Source organism: Mesoplodon densirostris, chromosome 10 (genome assembly GCF_025265405.1).
Source record: "Mesoplodon densirostris isolate mMesDen1 chromosome 10, mMesDen1 primary haplotype, whole genome shotgun sequence".
Lineage (NCBI taxonomy): Eukaryota > Metazoa > Chordata > Mammalia > Artiodactyla > Ziphiidae > Mesoplodon > Mesoplodon densirostris.
The window spans coordinates 52,766,363-52,791,518 of NC_082670.1; the positions used below are offsets into that span (position 1 = coordinate 52,766,363).

Below are 25,156 nucleotides of genomic sequence, written 5' to 3' on the forward strand. Positions count from 1 at the left end.
TCTAAAAGGACGGGGGGAGCGGGGGGCGGATAAGTGAAATTCTTGAATAAAAATACGTGAAAAGCAATTTTCCTGTTAGTTATGAAAGACTGGAAGTTTTTCACTGCAACCTTCCCCCCTTTCCTGGTCACCAAGTAAGAGCTGGAACTAACACCTCTATGCCCTTTGAGTCACGAACTATGAAGGAAGGAAAGAATCACAACCGTGGGGACCTATGCATCCTACACGAAAGCAGGAAGTCAGTTTCTTGAGCGTGGGCCACCCGTCCGGCATCCCAAATGCGAATGCCGACCTTTTGAAAGCCCACCCCCACTCCCATCTCACCCTGAAGCCACCCCCAGCTTCAGCGGAAAACGCGCTTTTGCTAGGCTGCTGAAAAGAGCAGCGTGCAGGGTCAGAACACCTTCCACTTTGCACTTGGCCTGCGCCAGGAGGACACTCGGGTTCTCGCCAGGAGAGGAGGAGGCTGGCCGGGCAGAGTCGGCAGCGAGACGCAGCCTTGGCCGCCAACGCAGGCGGCTCGTCCACGCGGCCGGAGAAGTCCCGGAACAAAGCACGCGGCAGGCGGGTGGGGAGACAGGGAAGACGGCGAAGATTTAACCGGCTCCGCACCACGGCCTGTGGCTTAGCCAGGTGGGGCAGCGCTCCTCCTCGCGGGGAGAGGATGGGTTTATCGAGGGTCTGACCTCAAGTCCAGCGCCAAGGCCACTGGAACCTAGACCTGGCGGGGAGAACGCCGGGAAGGAGAGGCGAGCCCCGCAGAGAGGAGGAGGCGCCTGTCCGGCTGTTGACCGGCCGAGCCCGCGGGCTGCCGGGGACCCCCCGGATGCCGAGACCCCTGGACGCGGCAGCCAGGATGCCGGCGGCGCGCTGCCGGCGGCGCGCTGCCAGCCCCCCCACGCCGGCCTCCTTGGCGCCGCGCCGCCCGCCCCCAGCTCCGGGCGGTCACACAAAGGGGCTGCCCCGGCGCGCCGGCCGCCTTTGGTGGGGGGGGCCCGACCCGGGACCTGCGGCCGGCCCGGCGCGCCCCAGCCTTTGTCCGCCGCGCCCCGCGCCCGCCTGCCGAGGAGCCCCGCCGCCCGCACCCTTCTCGTTACCCGGGTGAGAAGCGGTCTCATCTGCTCTCCGGCCCCGTCCGCCTCCATGGTCGGCCGTCCAGCCCGCGGCGGCCGATCCGCTGCTGCCCCGCGCGGTCCGCCCGCCGCCGCCGCCGCCGCGGCCGAGAGCCGGACGCGCGAGGGGAAACGAACGTGCGCTCGTGAGCGAGGCGCTCGCGTGGGGAGAGCCGTGAGCCAGAGACTTGAGCGCGTGCGCGGCGACCGCGAATCTGCCTCTCGCGGGCGCTCGAGGCCGCAGCGTGGAACGTGGAGCGGGCACTGAGCTGGAGAGAAGCCGAAGCGGGGAGGAGGGCGCCGCGGAGGCCCGCGGGCGGGGGCCAGGCTGTGACGTAAGTAGGCCCCGCCCACAGCCCGCCCCCTGGCGCCACGCCCCCGGCTGGCCGGGGTCCTCCCAGGCGAGTCCCGGCCCGGCGGCCAGGCAGCCCAGAGATGGAGCGGGAGGGTGGGAGGAAGACGGGCGTCCCAGCCACTCGGCGGCCTTCGGGGTTCCACACTCATCTCGGCGCCACGCCACCTCCTCAGGAGTCCCGCCCCTCTGTAAAATCTTAAGTGACCGAAACTAAGCGTGTAGCTCGTTTTCCTAGTCCGAGGGGGGCTGGGGGTCACCACGGCGCCTACCTCCTAACCACGTTCCTCGTGGCAGGAGGGAAGAAGGTCGCTGCCCATTACAGGGGCGCTCACGGGAACCCCAAAGGAACTAACGGGTCGTTAGGAGTGCTGCAAGGTTTTTTTCTCTGTTCTGTTGGGACGAACCCCACCTCGGGGCCAGTGAAACAGGGAGCACTCCTGGCCAGGTGTCCTCGTGTGCTTGCGCCCCTGCGGCACCCACACCCAAGTCCACCCTCTGGGGCACCCCCCCCCCCATATCCACAGCTCTAACTGCACATGGTGACGGTACCTGCTACACAGGGTCATTGAAGGATCAAGTGAATTTCTATCCTTAAACGTACCTGAAACATAGCATGCTTATTAGAGGCATTATTGTTTACTAGGTTGTCTTGCGTGTTTAAAAAAGAGTACAAAAAGATTAGCTGGGAAGAGCTAAATCAGTGCTATGGAAGGAAACTTTATATTCCAGCAAGTCTGGAGCACTTACCCTATCCATCTCAAAATAGATATTAGTAAAGCCCTTTGTCAGAAATAGTTAAGTATGCTGGATGACTCCTTCCTGGTTTGGATCTTAGTCCCCTTTTTTTCTAAATTTCCCAGAGAGTTACTTCTAGGTGGGCACCCATTATTCACTTACTGTGTAAAGAAGCCTACAATTAGACACTGTACATTAAGGAAAACATGCTACATCTCTAATCCTCACAACACCACAATATGTTTTCTGTTATCCCCATTTTACAGATGAAGAAGCTGAGCTTCAGAGAGGTAACTGGTTTTAAATCCTAGTTAGTGGAACTGCTCTATTGCACCATTCTAATGATTCATTAAAGAAAGTTGTACAGCAACAAGGAAAAGGGATGAAAAGATGAAACAAGAATGAAAAGGAAAGAATATGGAGAAAGAGAGGAACTGGAATTTAAAAAAAAAAAAAAAGAACCTCCTAAAGCTGTTTAAGGCTTCAATCACTTTTACTCATACCATCACAAAGTAAATATGATTTATATTGAAAAATTAGTTCTGGAGTCTCTTAAAATGCAGCCTCCCTACCAAAAAGCTAATTAGTGTATAACAGAACATCTTCTATTCCCTTTCTCTGCTTTATTTTTCTATACAGCAGTTATTCTTTTATAACATTCTATATATTTATGCTTCATTATGTTTATCATCTGTATACACACACTCACACACACTCACACACACTGATGTAACAAAATTATTTTAAAGGCAAGACAAGAAAAATTTAACATGCACTTTTTTCTGCCGTCTGAGCCACTACCCTCTCCCGTTTCATGTGTATTGTGCATCTGCATTACACATTAATTAGATCCCCTTAGAAGACACAGGAATGCCTACTAGCCAAAAAAAAAAAGAAGGCAATATCCTTCTGGCACTAGCAAGGTAATTCCTTAGGAGATAACATTCCTTTCTCAATCCTGTAAGGGGTCACAATGACCCACTATCACCTTGTTGGACTATGTAAACTGTCAATATGTTACTTTGATATATAACCATTTGTCTCAAAAACTTACATAGCTGTGCTTTGACCTCTAACGGGCAGATCAGTCCTCAGAGCTTTCTGAAAGACTATCTCCTGGGTTATAACCCTCAGGTTGGCTCGAATAAAATTGTCCATTTCTTTCTTAGGTTGACTATCAATTAATTTTTAAATTATCGATTAATTTTAACATTAAACACAGATTAATGTGTGCTCCAGGCTTCTCTGGTGGCACAGTAGTTAAGAATCCACCTGCTAGTGTAGGGGACACGAGTTTGAGCCCTAGTCCGGGAAGATCCCACATGCCACGGAGCAACTGGGCCCGTGCACCACAACTACTGAGCCTGTGCTCTAGAGCCTGCGAGCCACAACTACAGAGCCCGAGTGCCACAACTACTGAGGCCCGCATGCCTAGAGCCCGTGCTCTGCAACAAAAGAAGCCACCCAATGAGAAGCCCGCGCACCGCAACGAAGAGTAGCCCCCGCTCACCGCAGCTAATTATTTATTTATTTATTTATTTATTTTTAAAAATGTGTGCTCCATGTAAGCTTCATGCAAACAGTAATTTTTTTGCCTGTTTCATTTTTCTGTTATATTCCCAGCATGCCTAGAAGAGTGGTTGGCCTTTGTAAGCTTTCAGTACCTGTGTTAATTGAATGAATTTGGGAGGTGGGGAAGAGGGGAGGCAAACATCCTTTAAGACCTAGGAGCATCCTGGGAGAAATCTGAGGCCAAAGTACTGACAAGAGCAAAGTAGGAACCTATACCCTTAGTGCCAGAGTTGAAAGAGCTAAGTAGGCAACTTCAAGAAGGGCTTAAAAATATATGTTCAGGAGACCATGCTAGAAAATGAGTTTCTCTTAATCCAACTTGTGAAAAGAAAAAAATAAGCCCTTGGTTTACTTAATCCACAATTAGCTTCTGAGTGACCTCTCTGTTGCCATGCACTTTTTCCACTCCTCAGTTCATCCCACCTGCTGGAAAAATAGTGTAGTAAAGGTCTGAATTATAGAACTAATTACTCTCAATTGCCCGCTTAATTCATATTCAGCCAGAGTTCATCCCGAGGCGATGGTTGCAGTAAGCAAAGAAGATAATGTATTAAAATTGCTTTCGTGCAAATGGTGATGGCTATAAAATGTTCAGAGGTTCTGAAAGGCAAAGTGTTCTCTTAGTATTTTAAATACTCATCCAAAATGTAGCACAGGGAAACATTTGCTAACCAAAGGTGAATCTGAACCTAAATTCATCACTCACAATGAACTTGTAGCACCTAAAATTAATGACGTTTAGCTATATCCCAGATTCAGTACACTTCCTGGGTTTCTGGAACAGTAGGTAATACTAGCAGGGACTTGGATACAACCCCTTGGCAAGATCTTCATCCTGAGAGGCAAATAATCTTCCCACCAACAGCTCTCTATGAGCCAGAACATATTTTTTAAAGAAAAATAGCAGTTTCTCTGTCATTTTGAAAAGCTTGGAACCATCCTTTAGCAGAGGATCCTTTGACAATTCTTTATCTCTTCATTGCCCCTTCTTGGTGCTAGCTGAAATTTAAATGTTCCCAATCATCTGATTCTATAAGGAAAACTAAAATCCTTGGAATGGTGTTTACAAGAGCATCAGAGCAGCCTCAGTGGGGAAAAGACAAAAGGAAAGTAATTGAAAAAATTGCTTCTCTTATTTCTGCAGGCTAGGTAAAGATAAGCTAAGACAGATAAGCTAAAACAAGACAAAAAACCAGACCTGATCTCATGGAGTTCTGAGTGGAAACTGATATAGAAACAAATGCCAACAATGCAATGTGTATACTCTAATGTAGGAATCTCAATTAAGGAGAGTGGGATGATTTTGCTAGAGGTAGAAGGGGCAGGGGACTGTCAGCTGTGAGAAAAGGATGCATATGAAGGTGTCTGGAAAAGCTACAGAGATACAGTAGATTTAAACTGAGTCATGAATGATAATGGCATAACTTCATCAAATAAGCATGGGGAGAAGAAGGGCATTACAGGCAGAAGCAACAACAAAATCAATGGCATCACCTGAAAAGGCAGGGTAGTCCAATGGCAAAGCATCCCCCTCTCTGGAGGCAAACTGCATGGGGCTGATTCCCTTTGTGCTAGTGGTTGTGTCTGTAGGCATGTCACCCACCCTGCCAGCCTTCTTTTTAGAACCCCTCTGAACACTGTTATTAGGGTAATAATGGCATGGTCATCGGTGTTCCATGAGAGCATAAGGCACAGCACCTAACAGACAAGAAACACTCATTATACGTTCGTTATGATTATCTGTTTGGGAAACCATGAGGTGGGAAAAAGGTGGGCTGCAGCTCATACTAGAGGAAGGGCCTTATTCACCAGGCCCCTGAGAAGCTTACATTCCCATTAGAGTGTAATTCCCATTACACTCCTCAGGGGCAGAGACCACACCTGTCTTGTCACTGGGGACGCCCTGGAGTACCTGGCACATGGTGGGTATATAAAAAATATGGAATGAATGAATGAACAGCACTAAGGAAATTGGACTTTTTGCTACATGCAGTTACAGACCCACCATCAGAGGGCATTAAGGAGGGAAATGATATATTACAGACCATATAAAAGGATGGAAAGGAGAGATGCTAAGAACAAGATTGGTTCAAACTGCACTGCTCAACATGGCGGTTATTGAGCCCTTGAAATATGGCACATGTTAACGGAGATGTGCTGCAAGCTTAAAAGATTTGACACACACAGGAAGAGTGGAATCTTGTTATTCATACTGATTACATGTTGAAATGAAAATATTTTGGATATGTTGGGTTAAATAAACATTAAAATTAATTTCCCCTATGTCTTTTGACATTTTTAAATGTGGCTACTAGAAAATTTTAAATTACATATGTGGCTCACATTATATTTCTATTGGATGCCCCTGGGTTACAAAGCATGGGCTAAGGCAATGACAAAGGAAATAGAAAATGTAAGTCTGATTTAAGAGATAGTTTGGAAGTAAAATTGATAGAACATAGTGACTCCTTAGGTCTAGAAGCTGCAGGAGGAACAACCAAAGATGATCCATGTCCATGAACAGGTTGAATTTGATGTCCTCAGGATAAACATGTCTGGAACTGAAAACTGAGCTGGATGTATATAGTCTGTGAAACTTATCTGTCTCCACTGAAGCACTAAATCCCTAGGCCAGTATCCTTCCAGACACTCTGGAGCCTATTATTACTCGAAGAGTTAAGCAGAGAGAGAGAGAGAAGGATACAGATCACTAAGATCAAGGTAAATGTGACAGGAAATCTATGTGTACACATACATTTCACCTACGATGTAACACCACGATCACCACCATTCCTCTTCCTTGATAGAGACAGTTCCCCTTCAGGACTTAAAAAGCATTTTAAGAGAGAAAATATTTGCAAATGATACATCTGGTAATGGCCTGTTATCCGAAATATGTAAAGAACTCTTAAAACTCAACAATAAAATAATACACACCCAATTAAAAAATGGGCCAAAGACTTTAACAGACAGCTTACCAAAGAAGATATAGAGATGGCAGTTAAGCATATGAAAATATGCTCAACATCATATGTTATTAGGGAAATGCAAATTAAAACAACCATGAGATAACACTGCACGCTTGTTTGAATGGCCAAAATCCATAACACTGACAGCTCTAAATACTGGTAAGGATATGGAGCAACAGAAACTCTCATTCATTGCTGGTGGGAATGCAAAATGGAACAGCCACTTTAGAAGAAAGTTTGGTGGTTTCTTACAAAAATAAACATACTCTAACCATATGATTCAGCAATTGTGCTTCTAGGTATTTACCCAAAGGAGCTGAAAACTTATGTCCACACATAAACCAATGTTTATAGCAGCTTTCTTCATAATTGCCAAAACTTGGAAATAACCAAGATGTCTTTCAGTAGGTTAATAGAAAAAATAAACTGAATATACCATGAAATATTATTCAGCACTAAAAAGAAATGAGCTATCAAGCTGTGAAAAGACACTCAAAACACTTAAATACATAGTACTAAGTAAAAGAAGCCAATCTGAAAAGGCTACATACTATATGATTACAACTGTATGACATTCTGGAAAAGGCAAAACTATGAAGACAGTAAAAGATGACTTGTTCTCAGGGATTGGTGGGGGGGGGTGGTGAATGTGGATGAATAGCGAGAGCACAGAGTATTTTTACTCTGTATGATACCATAATGACGGACACATGTCATTACACATTTGTGTAAACCCATAGTATATACACCACCAAGAGTGAACCCTCAAGTAAACTATGGACTTTGGGTGATTATGATGTGTCAGTGTAGATTCATCAGTTGTAACAAATGCACCATCTCATGGGGGATGTTGATAATGGGGGAGGCTGTGCCTGTGTGGGGGCAGGTCAAGTAGGGGAAATCTCTGCACAATGGACCCTTTTCAAAGATTTTGTTTTCTTACTAATACATACAAAACCTTTTGTGTGTCTGTTGCTGAATTCTTTTATGCACATATATTCAAAAGTAACTATAATTACTGAAACTAAAGATTGTAAGCACGATCATGGCCAAATAACATAGCAAGTTAGGAAGGGGCCTGAGACCGACTAGACTAGACTAGCTGACTCTCAGCTCATTGTTTCTTCAATAATGCTGAGTTTTTCTGAGTCAGTTCATAGTCATTGGTCACCATCTAGTTTGCTCAGGCATTGGAATACTGTCATCTACTGTTGAGGAACAAGCGGCAAGTGAGTACAGGATTGGCACTCTGAGATGTGCCAGCAAACTTTTAAAGAGTGTTGTATGTTTTGATGTAGGCAATGTTCTTTCAAAGTCACAGTCTATTTTGGTTACACCTAGGCACATCTGAGTGTGGTTTATATTTTTGTTGCTTTCCAAAGACTACTCCTCTTAGTGCTTGGGCTAGGGAAGCACTGAAAGACCCTTGTTGCTTAATTTTTTTCTTCTCAGGACCACTCTTTATATATAGTTAAGGTTTGATAAATGTTTACCCCTTTTACGAAAGTGCTCCCTTCAACCCTGTCCATGACTGAGACTACAATGAATTTTGGAGAAGCACTCATCTGAACCAAAGGGGCAATCTAAAATCCCAAGGTCCCATTTTGAGAAACATAATACAAAAACGTAATAGACTTCAGGGAGGCAGAGATAGAAAAAAACATTTTTTGCCAAGGAATCAAAACACTCAAAACAAAACTCTCCATGAGTGAATGTTAAAGTAAGTACTTATATTGTTTTAGATAATCTTGGGATATTCATAATAATCCCATTTTAAAATAATCTAAAACTAACATTGGATATATCACTTAATACCTCTGGACTTCTGTTTCCTCATCTATAAAATGGGGATAATTGAGGCCATAATTCCTTATCTTCAGTTGCAAGCTTCATAAATCTCTGAAAAACTAATGGCTTTTCATAACTCATTTGGCTACAAAAACCTAACCTAGACTGAGATAAGGCTGTTTATAGTCTTTATCTCCTTACTGTGGATGCCCATATTCCTCATTACTGAAATATTAATGTGTCTGAAAACAGGATGTTGTCCCAGACCCTACTAGGGGTGTTTCATAACATACATAACTGGCATTATATCACTTGTCTAAATTCTGATAAATTCTGAAATCTAAAATATCTGGCCTTAAGGGTTTCAAATAAAGGATTGCAGACCTGTCATACTTGTTCTTTTTATTTCAAAGATGTTGTAAAAGCCAAATAAGGTAATACATAAGAAAATATTTGACAGAATGGTGCTGTACCTACTTTAACCATAGAGAGCCCTGGGGATGCTACTTTTTAGAACTCTGGTGTGGAGACTCTCTCCTCCTGTGGTAGGAGCAGTTTCCACTTCTACCTGTCTTCTTCTGGCCTCCTTTCCTGTCCCACACCCACGCTGTCCCTCTCCCTTAAGATTTCTCTTAAAGACAGCTACCTATGGTTAGGGGTTCGTCCCCACCCTACCAGTCTGAGTATCTCTCATTTTTCTGTAGCTTTGCTAAACTCAGGCCGGTAAGGAATTGCCAACAGAGAGTAGAAAGAAATCAGATTAAGTGAGAACATAAGTCCTTGAGGTGCTTCTGAATGTTCTCATCATCCTGGAGATTTCTGCAATCTTCACTGCTTGAGGCCAGAAGCCAAATATAGGGTACGACCTGAACTTGTATGTGAAACAGGCCACATACTTTCCTCTCTCTCTCTCTCTCTCTCTCTCTCCCTCTCTCTCTCTCTCACACACACATACACACACACACACACACACAAGCAACCCAAGCCCTAGTCTATTCAAGTAAATTATGGTACCTTTCTTATACCAACTGATTCATTTGGTGGGAATAGCAGTTCATCACACATCACTGGGCACACCCACCCACACGACAACTTCTCTTAAATATAATTAAGTGTGTCCTTGTAACTTGGGGTAACTAGGACTGAAAAGTTACTGAAAAGGTAAGCTTTCCTTTTACTTGTTTTTCATAACTAAGTTTCATGGAGACATTATACACAATTGAAAGTTGAGTGGGGAGAGAAAGCTGAAAAAGATATTTTACAAAGTATGAAGCCATGAGCACCAGCATTTCATCTTTTCTTAGAGACAATTAACAAGAAAAAGCACTGAGAATTTGTTTCCGTTTGAGGACTGAGAATATATCCCCCACGAATAGGAATCCTAGTATTATTATTCATCAGTGATTAGTATTATTATTCACTAGCTGTATCTCCCTTTTAAACAACAATTAACAATAGTGCTTATAATATAAGCAGAGATACAGACCATGGTTCCAGTGATAAGCTGCCCTTTGTATATAAAGATAGCCTGGTACTTATCATCAGTAAGACATGTTCTTCAAGACTTTGGTGCAATAGCAGAGATAAGTTGATATGGCTTTTTCCATGTGCTACCAATGGTATGCATTTGTGAAAATATATTGTCAGAGTTAGGAATACAAGTCTGGGATCACAGAACACATGGAGGCTAATTGGTGCATCCAATTATCACATCTATTTCCTAGTGTTTATTGGTCCCTGTGGATCCATCTACTCAACGATAGAATCCTTTCAATTCCTGAAAAGCAATTTGGCGACATGTATTAATCTCAAAAAAAACATATCCTTCAACCCAGCAATTTCATGACTAGGACTGTCTTGTAAGATGTCATAGCTACAGGTATAGATTTACATACAAAGGGGTTTATGCCAATGTTATGTATGGAAGTGAAAAGTTTAAAACCATATAAAACTGAAGCAATGAAAAAATTATTAAATAAATGTTTGCCTACCAATATGATAGAATATAATGTACTCATCAAAAAGACATTCTAAACTTTAATGGAAAAATGCTCATGGTATCAAGTTTTGTTAAAAGATCTGGATACAAACTTGATATAGAGTATAATCCCAGTTATATCAATGAGTGATCAATTGAAAGTCATATATTAAAAATTACAATAGACTAAAATGCTAACAGATGTTGCTGGGTAGTAGGATTATGGGTGATTTTTAAATTTAAAATTTAATTCTTTATAGGATCTACAAATATCTACTGTGAATAAGTTACATTTAATTGAGAAAAAAGCTGTAAACATTATTTTTAATACAAAATAGTCTAAAATACTAGTGGAAATTTTACAATGTTTTACAGTAGGAATATTCCAAACGTAAATACCACTTTTAAAAAGCCAAACACATTAAAGCTAAACAGTGTAAATACAGTATAATGATATTCATAACCTGTTAAAAGGGACCACTTCTCTCATTGAGGCCAAGTCAAAACCTGAATGGGTTAAACTAAATCTTGCCATGAAGTCTGTTGAGTATGCTGGGGGTTCCGAAGGGAGAAGATTGTTAAGTTATTAAATAAATATTCTCAATGGCATATGTTCTGGATAAGATTTTTTTTTTATTGAAGAGAAAGAAAACTGCAGGAGTTTCAGAAAGTCTTGTATCTAGGAAACTAAATCCAGCTGGTAGAGTAGCCCATTGCCTAGCAACCTAATGAAGGTTTCATAAAGGTGGCATTCAAGTCCATAGGTCATCAGCATCAGCAAACACAAATTTGAATTGGAAGTTTTCTGCCACTTATTATAACCAATCTTCAAAGACGTGCCAAATAAGCCTTCTTTAGAATGAAAGACTGGTTGGAAGTTAGAGTTGTTGTCTTTGCTTTAAATTCTGTTTGACCAGCGTTTTCCAAGTGTGCTTGTTCATAAGGATTGTCTGGGCTATTTGTGAAATATATGGAATTCCCTAGAGATCGTGATTCAGCAGATCTATGATGGGGCCAAAAGGAATCCATTATTTTAACAAGGGCCCTAGATGATTGGTATAACCAGCAATATTTGAGATATATTATCAACTTTCATTTCCTTTCTATCAGTTCTTGCTAGTTCTAATTACATGCTGTCTTATCTGTTTGATAATTGTTTAACATGTGCCTCTACCAGCAAATAGCAAGTTCCATGAGAGCAGAAATGGTATCTATTCATTCCTGCCCCTCCAAGGACCTGTGTGGTACATATGATGAGCAGCTGAGTAGACACTTCTTTTTTTTTTTTTTTTTTTTTTTTTTTTTTTTGCGGTATGCGGGCCTCTCACTGTTGTGGCCTCCCCCGTTGCGGAGCACAGGCTCCGGACGCGCAGGCTCCGGACGCGCAGGCTCAGCGGCCATGGCTCACGGGCCCAGCCGCTCCGCGGCATATGGGATCCTCCCAGACCGGGGCACGAACCCGTATCCCCTGCATCGGCAGGCGGACTCTCAACCACTTGCGCCACCAGGGAGGCCCAAGACACTTCTTGAATCAATCAATCAGTGAATCAAAATTTCTTTTGTTGTATCTAATAAGAGACCACTTTAAGTCTGGACCATCCTCAAGCTTGTAGGTAAAACCCTGCCTCTGGAAAGCACAATGGAACATAGAATATGTTATACTCCGGGAGGGAGTGACCTTTTGTTACCTTAAGGAGAGTACCCGAGCAAAACGGGAAGAGTATTGCAAAAGAGGAGATGCTGACTGCCAGACACATTAAGACACCACATTCATAGAGAAAACAAATATCCTGTCCATATCTACCTACCTATCTAGATAATACTTAGGCAAGCATATTGCATGCTGATCTGATACGAAAAAAAAATACAAGACTTAACTTCCTGGCTCCTTTGAGGCCACTCTGAGGGGAAGAGATTGCCAAGAAGGTCAAGGGCCAGTACAACTGAATAGGGTTCCAGTTTCTTCTAATATTTAGACTCACCAAGAACTATATAGGCAAAGAATATTATAGAAAAAATTTTTCTCTAGTTTTTGAAAGATTAAATTAGAGATGAGTATTGAATATTAATTGGTTGAAGTATGGCCCTTGTATAGTTAAATAAATTATACAATAGGCTACCATGAAAATACAGTGAACGATTGCATACATAGCCACTGAGCAGGTGTTTATAAAATGCTCATTGAATCAACTTGTCAGGACAATTAATTCTGGAGAGTGAGCTACATGGAGTTCTCCAGCTGTAGCCTATCTCCTCTACTACCTCCACCAGCCCCCATGGCACTGTCCACAGAGATGGCACCTCTGCCCTCACTATGGGCCATCACACCTAGAGAAGCCTGTTACTACTGTGACCTGGATTTCAGAGGACTGAGGTCACCATTGTTCCTCACTCTTGACTCCTGGCTAAGCCTTCACACTCACCTGTCAAAAAGGTATGTCTGTGGGTGGGGGCAGGGGTGGTCAGCAGATGAATTGCCCATGGGCACAATCTGACCGGCCACCTGTTTTTGTAAATAAAGTTTTATTGAAACTTAGTCATGCCCATTTATAAAAGTACAGTCTAAGGGTGATTTCAGCATTACAACAATAGACTTGAGTAGTTGTGACAGAGATCATCTGACCCACAAAGCCTCAATTATCTACTGTCTGTCCCATTAGAGAACAATTTTGCCTACACCTTGCCTGGATGCATGGGGCCAGATCATAGCAATTATTGTAATGAAATTCTTATGTGGCATTTACTGTTCGCCAGGTAGTAGTCTAAGGTCTTTGCATGTGTTAATATTCCTCACAATCCTATGAGGAAACTAAGGCACTAAGAGGTTAAAATAACACAGCTAACAGGGACCAGCCTAGATAGGAGATGTACTACAAAATAAGTAGGTTACCACAGGGCTCCAAAAATGATGAACAAAATCATAATTTGGAATCTCTAGTAGAGAAGCAAACAAATCATGACAGACATTGTAAGAACAATGCGATCATGGAAGCAGGTTATTACTAATAACCACATTTTGATCAGCTGCAGATTTCTCTTGTGTATGGAATTAGATGAAAAAGTAATGTTTAAGAAAATTAAAAACACAGAAATTACCCAAAAAAGCTTTCTTCAAAAATTATTTACTCCAGGGCTTCCCTGGTGGTGCAGTGGTTGAGAGTCCGCCTGCCAATGCAGGGGACACGGGTTTGTGCCCCGGTCCGGGAAGATCCCACATGCTGCGGAGCGGCTGGGCCCGTGAGCCATGGCCACTGAGCCTGCGCGTCCAGAGCCTGTGCTCCGCAACGGGGGAGGCCACAAGAGTGAGAGGCCCACGTACCGCAAAAAAAAAAAAAAAAAAAAAAAAAAAAAAAAAAAAATTATTTACTCCAGAGTTTCTATATTTAAAGTATAATTTATGCTTCAAGGTAGTCCCCTTGAGATACTCTTCATTTACTAAAAGTAATTCAAAACGTTTTTGAAACTTATATTTGAAAATTATCTTCAGAACCAGTTTACTCACATAAGAAACGCAGTGTTTTTAATTTATGGTTCCATAGTTATAAAGTTTATTTTAGTCCCAAGTGGTATTATTGATATTACTTAGTTTTATGGCCCACTTTATTCACCAAATATGACCCCCCAGAGACTTTTGACTTCTTTAGAGAAGTAAATACACCCCAAAGCAATTTTAAGGATGAAGATTTTTCCATAACCTTATATGAATAGTTCACTGCTATACACCAGAACCTGGTGTAATAAATGTTCAAAAAATATTTGTGACCAAATGGTGACCTTCTCAAAAAGAAGTTCCAAAAATGTTACAGGAAATTACAACTACTGGAAAATCCATCAAGGTGGTTGCTTTGAAGAAACATGCATTTGGCTCATCAAATTCCTCTGATTCATCTATTCAACAAACACTCATGGAGAGCCAGAGATAGCTACATAATTTGTGGGGCCCAGTGCAAAATTAAAATGCAAGGTACCTTGTTCAAAAAGGAGAAAAAAAGTGTTTGTTTGTTTTTTCTTCTGAGTCTCCTTCTCAACCTGTCCTTTCATTTTTTATTTGCTGTTCAGCATTGTGTCCCCTTGGACACATGGGTACTTGCAAAGAGAGTGCATATCCTCACAGATGCTGCAGACTGTGCAGGACTCCACATGTGAGCACAAGAACCTGCCCAATCCCTCATTGTTCCTGCACCAAAGCAGGGTGCTGGAGGGGAATGGGCAAGGGAGACAATGATCATGGGTCGGAGGTGGAGGAGCCTCCCAGGGACCAGGTGGGACTAGGTGGGACCAGGTGGGAGCCTAGGCTCCACGCCCCTGGCACATGCTCCATCATTCCATTGACTTCACTTATAAAGCATAAATCCAAAGACAAATGATTCAGAATTTCAAGACTGCACTGACGAGCGTTAAACCACAAATGTTCATCTCCCTTCCAAGTGCTCCTGAAGATGGTCCTAGTGAGAACCCACTGTGTGCTAGGCCACGTGTAGCATGCGAACAAGACAAAGACAAGGCCTGTCCAGGAACCTCTATGTCTTAACAGGGAGAGCAGATAAGGAAATGACCCTGCAGCATTTAAGAGCATTGATACAAACACAAGCAGACCCTGGTAGCTTGTGTCCTGGTGTCAAGGAAGGAGTCCCCAGTACAGAGACTGCTAAGTGAAACCTAAAGTAGAGGAGGAATAAAACCAGAGGAAGAGTGTAGACAGAGGAAATAGCCCTGGAAGAACTAGGGGTGGAGAGCATGGGACATTGCAGGACCTGAAGAGGCTGGCTAGGTCAGGAACACACATTTCAGGGCTGGCAAGTGGGAAGAGGGGGCTTTCTCCATTATGTTAGGGAATTCCAACATTTTCTGAGGGCAATGGGAGACATTTAGAGGAATTTAAGACAGCGAATGACTTCATCAGACCTGTGTTGTATAAAGTCATTCAAGTTGCAGTGCGAAGGAGAAAAGTTCCAAAGCATAGGAAATGTGGCAGAGAGAGCAGTCAGGGTCAAAGGAGAGGCAGTAGAGGGCAGTTTGGGGAGGTATGGGAGGCACTAGGTAACTAAAGGGGACTTGCACAGTATAAGGAAGAGCTTGGATACAGAAGATTGAGGCATGTAGAATTCCCTTCAGTATTAATCTGGTAGGTGGGGAGCAGAAGTATCAAGACAGAGCAGGCTGAAGCCCGCATTGAGCATGCTTCTTCGGAGGCCTGGACCAGATTAGCTGTAGGTTCTGGCCACCCGTTGTTCTAAAATTGTGACACAGCATTGAAACCTGAGCACTGTTCTGGAGGCTGTTAACGGCACTCAGTTCCACACCCTTCCTTACAAAAGAACTTACTCTGCAAAGCAAATATAACAACGCTGGCGGAATGTTATCTCAGCAATTCCATAAATGGACCACAGGTAAAATATGAAGACACATTTCGTTCCCTTTAAAAAGCATGGGATATGTGTCTCTGTTTAATCTTTAGGCCTGTGCACATAGAATAGCATCATGGGGTAAATGTTGGGGAGATGGTATACTAACATTCAATTTGCCCTACAACTTTCTGAGCACATGAAGTATCTACTGTATTTTAGCAATCCCTAGCTTGCCTCTCAGGTGCAATAAAAGTGACTGATAGTTTCAAAAGTAATTTGTAATCTGAATCTGATTTGCTGAATGGTGTGGTGAGTGTTGTAAGGGATAGCAGAGCTGGTCCAAGGAGCTTGTTGGATGTGCAGAACTGTGGGCATTTGTACACACTTAAAGATCAGGAAGCACAGCTTTTACTATCTCCTTTCTGACCATAAGAAGGTTATCATTTGAGCTGGGAAAGCCATAGGCAACCATTGAGGGCAGAAATTTTAAAAACTGCTAAATAATGTGGCATGAAATATAGGGGTAATAAGACTTAATGAGAGAAGGGCTATCACCACTAATGTTCTCACAGGATATCAGAGTACCATTTCACTTCGTGTTGGGTTATAATTAATTGCTTTCATGCCTTCCGTGTTGAATACCAATAAGTTCCCTAAGGACTAGAGACATGGCCCACCCACTCATTTTTGCCTCCCTCTCAGCTCTCTGTACATTTTCCATAAAGTACATAAAAATTTGTTAAATAAATGAATGAATTAAACACTTTCCTCTTTGGTAATATGATCCTGGCTGGTTTTTAACAGATTAAATTTTTAGGGGGATTTTCTTAGTGAAGACATAAGAAAATGTGCAGGGTAAGGACGTCTCTTGTTCATCCTTTACTGCATGTCCTGGTAGCCCCAGCATTGCCCTTCAGCTCTGCATGAGAGGAGAGGGGGAAGCTGACCCTAACTGCACAGCGGTAATCTAAGTCAAGGATATCAAACTAGCTCTTCAGGAAGTGAGCCGATCAAGTGTGATTTCCTTAGATATGAGGCTAATAAAGAAAATTTAGTTAAAGAATCAAAACTCTTGGGGCTTCCCTGGTGGTGCAGTGGTTGAGAGTCCGCCTGCCGATGCAGGGGACGCGGGTTCGTGCCCCAGTCCGGGAAGATCCCACATGCCGCAGAGCGGTTAGGCCCGTGAGCCATGGCCGCTGAGCCTGCACGTCCGGAGCCTGTGCTCCGCGGCGGGAGAGGCCACAACAGTGAGATGCCCGCGTACCGCAAAAAAAAAAAAAAAAAAAAAAAAAAGAATCAAAACTCTTTAGATTCTTATTTTCTCTAAAGTGGTACAAATAACTGATATCCTGTGATAAAGATAAATGAAGACCATGGGAAAATTTTCTCATTCTCCCCCAATGCATTGTCTCCTCTTTCATGCCTTCTGTGACATGAAAATCAGCAGAAGAACTTCTCTTTTCTTTCCCCTTTTGTTGGGTGGTAAATACCAGCTGGAGCTTTGTGAGCGGTGAGTAATATACCTGGCACAGGACCAAGGTAACTGCCACCTGAAAACTTTCCACTCTGCCATTATTCTCCAGCTCAGGAGTCTTATGGTCCAAATGGACGACTGGAGGAAACTACCCGTGTGAGCTCTCATTTATTTATTTATTTTAAAATTTATTTTCTATTGGACTATAGTTGATTTACAATGTTGTGTTAGTTTTAGGTGTATGGCAAAGTGGTTCATATATATGTATACATATACATATATCTATTCGTTTTCAAATTCTTTTCCCATGTAAGTTATCACAGAATATTGAGCAGAGTTCCCTGTGCTATACAGTAGGCCCTTGTTGGTTATCTATTCTATGTATAGTAGTATGTATATGTCAATCCCAATCTCCCAATTTATCTCTTCCCCCACCTTTCACCTTTGGTGACCGTAATGAGCTCTCATCTACAGGACGTTTCCTATGGCGTGAGTGCCTGCTCAGGCTGCTGTCAACCCTCCATGGCCCTGTGCCCAGCCCACGCTCGAATGTTTAATCTCACAAGGGTTTCCTCCTTGTTTCTCGGCTCACAGCCAGCTCTCTCTCCCCGGCCACAACTTGGCACATTCTCAGGGATGGAAACCAACTTTAATATCATAACAAGAAAAATACATTCAGACCATCAATGTAGCAGAGGCTGCCTTGACAGTTCCCTGCATGCACCCCTCAGGCTTGATTTGCAGGCTTCCAACAGTCAGTTTCTGCCTCTCTGTCCCCACTGGCCACTTCCTTAAGCTCAGGGAGACTGCTCCCCCTGTGCACAAAGCAGACCTGAAGTTGAGAGAACAATAAGCCCTGGTGACTAGTACCCCTGCTTCCTTGCCCCTCCGTCAAGATAATTCTCCAGTGTGTTTTGTTTTTCACAGTAGGGTTAAGCTTCTGACTACCTTTGATGGGTTGCGTTCTCCATCCCTATATCATCACCTGCTACCATCTAACATTTCCTAAACCTGGGAGGACGAAGCTTCCAGAGTCGCGTTGTTGAGGAAGATCTCAATCTCCACTGGAACGGGGTCTTTGAGGTGATCGTCACATCAATTCCAGGCCAAGAGCTAGAGGTTGAGGTTTTTGACAAGGACCTGGACAAGGATGACTTTCTGGGCAGGTGTAAAGTGAGTCTCACCACAGTCCTAAACAATGGCTTCCTTGATGAGTGGCTGACCCTGAAGGTTGTCTCATCTGGCCGCCTACACTTGCGTCTGACCCCCCATCCCACTGCTGCTGAGTTAGAGGAGGTGCTGCAGATGAACAGTTTGATCCAGACTCAGAAGAGTGCAGAACTGGCGGCAGCCCTGCTCTCCGTCTACCTGGAGCCGGCTGAGGACCTGAGGCTCCGAAAAGGTACCAAGCCTCCCAGCCCTTATGCTACTCTTGCTTTGGGAGATACTTCTCATAAAACTAAGACTGTTTTCCAAATGTCAGCCCCTGTCTGGGATGAGAGTGCCTCCTCTCTCATCAGGAAACAAAACTCTGAGAGTCTGGAGTTGCAGGTTTGGGGTGAGGGGACTGGCACACTGGGCTTGTTATCCCTGCCTCTCTCTGAGCTCTTCGTGGCTGACCGGCTCTGCTTGGACCGCTGGTTTATGCTCAGCAATGGTCCAGGGCAGGAGCTACTGTGAGCACAGCTCGGGATCCTGGTGTCCCAGCACTCAGGGGTGGAAGTTCACAGCCACAGCTACAGCCACAGCTTCAGCCACAGCTCCTCATTTCTGAGCGAAGAACCAGAGCTCTGGTGGGGACTCCCTCACATCACTTCCTCAGCCCCAGAGCTCCGGCAGTGCCTAACACACAGTGACAGTCCCCTTGAGGCTCCAGCCTGGACTCTGGGCCAGGTGAAACTGACTGTTTGGTACTACAGTGAAGAACGCAAGCTGGTCATCATCGTTCACAGTTGCTGGGCCCTTCGACAAAATGGACGGTATCCCCCCGACCCCAACGTGTCACTGTTGCTACTGCCAGACAAGAACTGGGGCACCAAGAGGAAGACCTCGCAGAAGAGGAGGACCCTAAATCCTGAATTCAGTGAACGGTTTGAGTGGGAATTGCCCCTGGATGAGGCCTTTCGGCGAAAGCTGGATATCTCTGTGAAGTCTAGTTCCTCCTTCATGTCAAGAGAGCATGAGCTGCTGGGGAAGGTGCAGCTGGACCTCGCGGAGACAAACCTTTCCCAGGGTGCAGTCCAGTGGTATGACCTCATGGATGACAAGGACAAGAGCAGCTCCTAGGAGCCGGAGGTTACCAGCCTGACTGCTCTGTCTCCTTGCCTCACTTCTCGCTGCATCACTGCCTCAATGTGATGAGCCTAAAGCTTGTAGTCCGAGGGCAGAACCTGCACCCCTCAGCCACCTCACCTCCAAGGCCCATGATAGGGCCTTTGCATGACCAAAGAGGAGGACTGTATGTTACCCTTTACTGCATGGCCTTTATCCTTCTGGGCTCCTGGGAGAGGGACGTGAGCTGGTTATTTCCTGCTCTGCCTGCACATTCTCCTTTCTGCCCAGCTCCTCAGGACCTTCTGTGTCTGTGCCTGGCCACTGGCAGCGCTAGCAGTGGCATTAGCTTATGCCAAATACAGCTTTTTGAAAGATTAAAAAAAAAAAAAAGAAAAAAACAAAGAAAACCACATAGTTTCCCCCAGGAAACTACTAGCCCTTGAATTTTTGTCTCAGGTCCATTTCTGGGGAAACCCAAACCAAGATGATCAGTGGGCTCCTCCCAAAATTCTTGTAACAAATTCCAAAGCCAAATGGACATCATTTAAAAATCATCCATAGGATGATTAAAAGTTGACATTCATAGATAAGCCAAGACTCAAATTTGCTAAATTAAAGTTCTTTCACTTACAGCATCAATATTCATCAAACCTGCTTCTTCGTGCTCTGAAAGTGTTCTTATGACTGAATGACCTCTGTTAGGAAATAGTTTAACAGAATGCATTTCCATTCATTTTCATGTGCTTTGAAGGTTATGGCACAATCCTCTGAATCATGATTCACAGGTGTTTTCCAAAACTCTCATTCTGTGACCTTTGCCATTTTTGCAACTACCTTCCCCGGGAATGTGCTGTGTGTGAAATCGTAGTGGCTGGTACACACAAATTTTTTTTTTTAGATTTACTTACTTTCCCTTTTCCCCAAATACTGATACTGATACTTTTTCCCAAATACTGATACTTCACAGAAGAAGAGGACCTGGATGAGCCCTTTCGGCGAAAGTTATACTTTCCCTTTTCCCCAAAATACTGATGTATTATTTTCCTTCTCTTCCCTTTTTACCCACATTTCTCCCTTTGCTTATTTCTATGCTGTCGTTTCTCTTTTTACGACAAAATGATACAATCTCACATAGTGTGCTGACAGTGGATGCTGTGTGCCCAGCACATCCCTCTCGGATCAAGGAACTCACTCCTCCAGCTGAGGGATATTGGCAGCTGATGGCTCACAATTCAGTTCCTTTTCCAAAATTGTCCTCAGCTGAAGGAAGCTACCTTGCCCAAGATTATGCTCCACCCTGGGGACAGCCTGCATCCAAAAAGACCCAGACACTTTGTCTCAGTTTGGAACAACTCTGAAGGACCATCCCAGTTCCTAAGCTCCGCATGGGATCAGCTGAGGCTTCTTTTGCAATTGCATCATTGTTTACCTTCTCCCTTTGCCTGCTCTGCTTTCCTTACTCTTCACAAGTACTATTCCTGACAGCACCCTCAAATTAAACTTCTGAACGACTCTCTCAGAATTTCAGAGTCTGTCTCCCAGGAACCTGACCTATGACACAAATAAAATAAGATCAAGAGGGATAAAAATTCATTCATTTAGATTTACTATCATCTGTGCACTCTGCCTAGTATATATAAGATTTATATATAAGATGGTGTCACAAAAATTTGGAAAGTGTTAATATATTTTTGTATATTCTACTACTAAAATGTATGGAAAAATAAAGCGTGTAGATTTGGTTGAACCATGGGAGACAAGTGTAACAGCACCTGATATACAGAAGAGTTCAACAAATATTTCCAGAATCTTTCATTCAGCTTTCTTACAATAACATGTGATATACACTTGTCTCATAACTCAATGCTTCAAAGATTGTGTATTTTAAATTGAAGACAGTGTTTTTAATAAAAATGTTCACATTTTAATCTATATCCAGGTAAATAAAACAATTTAAAATAAATTATTTCTTAAACTGCAGAAATTATCAGATCAATTTCATTGAGTAGGCACTCTGGATCAGTTTCTTTACCTGAACCCTCCCTAAGTTACTTACCATTACCATATTTAATAAAATCAAAATCCCCAAGAATCAAGAAATAAAGACTATAAATTAGATGGTTCATGCTATCCAGCTGGCTGTTCATGCTACACCTACATCTACTTTTTGACAGTTGAATAGGTAGATGGAATGTAAACAATGTGCATTTTGTTGAATGAGAATTTAAAAACTTAACATACCTGAAAATAATCCACCATCATCCTTAATGAGCAGCTGTGTCCTCTCACCATCATTGCGGGGAAACAAGGCCCCTGTATGCTCCCTGAGGCCTCCCATTAATCACACTCACCCTCTCACTCACTAAGCTCCCATCACTCTCATTTTCATCCTTGGAGAATTTACGAAAATCTTTCCTGGTGACTTTTTCCAAACTCAGTCTTATTTGGTGTGTGTTTGGGGGGTGGGGGTGGAGGTGACAAGATTTATAGAAGAGCTATCACTACCAACAAATTAATCAGTTAAAACATGAAAATACAAAGTGAGCCAATGGTAGACTAAAAATGAGAAACAAGAGGAAGAAAAAGTGAAAGGATTATGTTTCTGAAATGTTTCCCATGAGTTTCAAGAAGGTACATCCATTGGTGCTGCCTCTTTTAATTGCTGGCTACTCAAGTGCCTTATTAGTTAGGGTCATCCTAGCAGCTGTAATAAATAGACCTCAAAATATAAAATATGCAAGCCTAATACAAGTTTATTTCTTGCTGGGTAGTGGGAGGCTCTCCTGCACCTCAGGCCCCTTTGTACTGTGTCCTGGGTGTCATGTAGCCCTCGCTTCCCTGAGGACTAACTTTCATCAGCATCCAGTCAGTAAAGGAAGAAATAGAGCAAGGAGGAGACATAGCTATCTCTTAAAAGGCTTGGCTCAGAAATGGCACAAATCATTTCTGCACGTGTTCCATTGGTTGGAATTCAGACTCACAGCCACAACTAACTGCAAGGGAGCCTGGGAAATGTGGTCTAGCATTGTGTGCAGGAAGAAGAGGAAACATTCTTGCTGAACAGCCAGCAGACCCAGACACAGAGCCTTTGTGGGGCTTAAGGAAGACAAACGAATACGAAGCTTCTCAAACGACGCTGGGGGAATCTTAAAGGTGCCAGTGGGCTGAATACTGGAACCAGTCAATGGGAGTCCATGTTCTTCAGCCCCCCCTCAGAGTGCCTAAAACTTAATATTTTAAAATAATTCTAATCTTTCAGTAAGAGTTGTACCAATACACCACCAAAGTGATCCTCACAGTAAAGCACTTTGTCTCTCCAAGACAGGATAGATGGCCTCTTAGGGACAGACCAAAGAATTAAGTTGGTCTTTTCCCCCCTCCCTCTTTCTACTGAAATAATCACATTGTTTGGGAAGGTTTCTGAGATCATTATCTGGATACCTCATCACTCTGACACTGCTACTTTGGGCACTAGAATTTCAATCTTGAAGTCCTGTGAAACTTAACCAGTTCGTTTTCTTAATGTTTTGTCAACAAATGGATAGGCTCTTTTCATAAAATGACAGTTAAGAAAAAAATAAGCATTTCTCTTGACCTATTCACACAAGAAAACAGTGACTCTTTCATTGCAACATTCAAGCCAGAGATGAGAATTTTATGTGAGATGAGAATTTTACTTGGTGGTTAATGGTATTCTTTTTGTACTTACTCGCTCTTCCAGATGAACGACAGAGAATAATCGGTGTTCTGAAGATGGGTTCACAACAGGCGAGCTTGCAACCCGAACTGTGTTTTTTTAATTCAAAGAGGACATTCCTGAGGGTAAATGTGATCAGGTTTATACGTCAAACAAAACTGTCTGTGTGGGAGGCTTTTGCTTTGTAGCCTAAATGGTTAACTCAGGCGTGTCTACACATAAAACAGCTGAATGATAATTAAGAACTGTCAGTGAGCACCACCACACTAGATATTATCAGTGTTTACCCGCAGTATCTGCTCATATTTACAAATCACTTTATAATGTTCATAAAAGTATCTTACCTCAATTATTTATTTGTAACTAGTCATATAGCATAGGTGGATAATGTTTTTTTTAATTGCTGGTTACATCCCCCAAAGCAAAACCAGCCTTGTAATTAATTTAGAGCTGTTTTTTTCTTAAAAAATTATTAAACATCAAAATCACTTCCTTTTTTACCTATGCAAAGACAGCCAACAAGTACATGTCTTACAAAAATACTTTAAAATATGCTTTATTTCCACATTGTGGCCAGTTAAGAGAGGAAACAAAGAGGATGAGAAGAAAGAAGAGGTGGGAGCAAAGGATGGGAAATAGAGACAGAGAGGTGAGTAGATGGAAAGAGAGAAAGAAAAGCATGAATGACAGAGGAGCGGCATGAGAAAAAAAGAGCAGGGGAATGAATGAGAAAGAAAAATGGAGGAAAAAAGGAGTAGCAGATTGCTTTCTTGAGCGGAGTGGGGGACATTTGGACAAAGTGAAGAACAGAATCCACCATCAGGGAAGGGAATCGGGAGAAAGGTTTTCTCTCCTATCACAGCCATTATGATCAGAGAAATGCTAAGGTTGAATGAGATCAGGTCCAAGGTAGGTCTAGCAACAGGACAAGGTTTCCTACACTTGCTGTGGACTCTACGAAGAGCCATGTCTCTTAAGTCACTTAAATGATTCCTCACAATTATTCCTTCTTTATGAATTTCATAGATTCTTAGATTCTTTTTTTTAAATTGACATATAATTTAAATACCATCAAATTCACTTTTTAAAAGTATATATTTCAGGGTTTTTGGTAAATTCACAAGGTTATACATTCATCACCACTACTTAATTCAAAAACATTCATCACCCCTAAAAGAAACTGCATAAAAACTAACAGTAAGTCCTCATTCCCTCCTCCTACCAACCTCTGGAAACCAAAAATCTCCTTTATGTCTCTAGCAATTGGCATATCCTAGAAATTTCATATAAAGGGAATCACGCCATATGTGGCCTTTTGTGTGTGCCTTCTTTTAAGGTTCATCCATGTCATAGCAGTATACGTCACTCTTTTTCATAGTTGAAAAATATTTCACTGTATGGATATATCACATTTTCTTTATCCATTTATTAGTTGATAGATATTTGAATTGTTTCCACTTCTTAGCTATTATGAATAATGTTCTGAACGTTCCTGTACAAGTTTTTGTGTGAATATATGTTTTCAATTTTCTTGACTATATGCCTACAATGGAATTGCCTGGCGTTATGGTAACTCTATGTTTAAAATTTTGAAGAATTACCAGAATTTTTAACAGAATAAAGATCACCATTTTATTCACACCAGCAATCTTGGAGTGTTCCAAATTCTTCACAACCTTCCCAACACTTTTTATTGTCCACCTTTTTGATTAAAGTGATCCTAGTGGGTGAGAAATTGCTCTCACTGTGATTTTGATTTGCATTTCTCTAATGATTAATGATGGTGAGCATCCTCTCATGTACCTATAGGTCACTTGTTTATCTTCTTTGGAGAATTATCTAATCAAAACCTTT

At 42.8% G+C, this 25,156-nt stretch overlaps 2 protein-coding genes across 6 annotated transcripts in view; one reads left to right on the top strand and one right to left on the bottom strand.

Annotated features, from left to right (window-relative positions):
• Positions 1-1,410, bottom strand: part of SLC4A7 (solute carrier family 4 member 7) — a 125,769-nt gene extending 124,359 nt beyond the window's left edge. For 3 of the 5 annotated variants that reach the window (XM_060109344.1, XM_060109340.1, XM_060109339.1), the window contains exon 1: positions 1,098-1,410. In XM_060109344.1, the coding sequence (XP_059965327.1) occupies positions 1,098-1,145 (48 nt within the window). In that variant the 5' untranslated portion in view covers positions 1,146-1,410. The remainder of the gene's footprint in view (positions 1-1,097) is intronic. The other 2 variants (XM_060109342.1, XM_060109341.1) reach the window with 1 other exon arrangement.
• A 16,929-nt stretch (positions 1,411-18,339) lies between these two features.
• Positions 18,340-19,617, top strand: LOC132497921 (extended synaptotagmin-1-like; the record flags this gene model as incomplete). The annotated part of the gene is given in 1 exon segment (XM_060111462.1): positions 18,340-19,617. A coding segment is annotated over 1 exon segment (1,278 nt), but the record flags the coding sequence as incomplete, so codon positions are not given.
• Between the last annotated feature and the right edge of the window lie 5,539 nt (positions 19,618-25,156).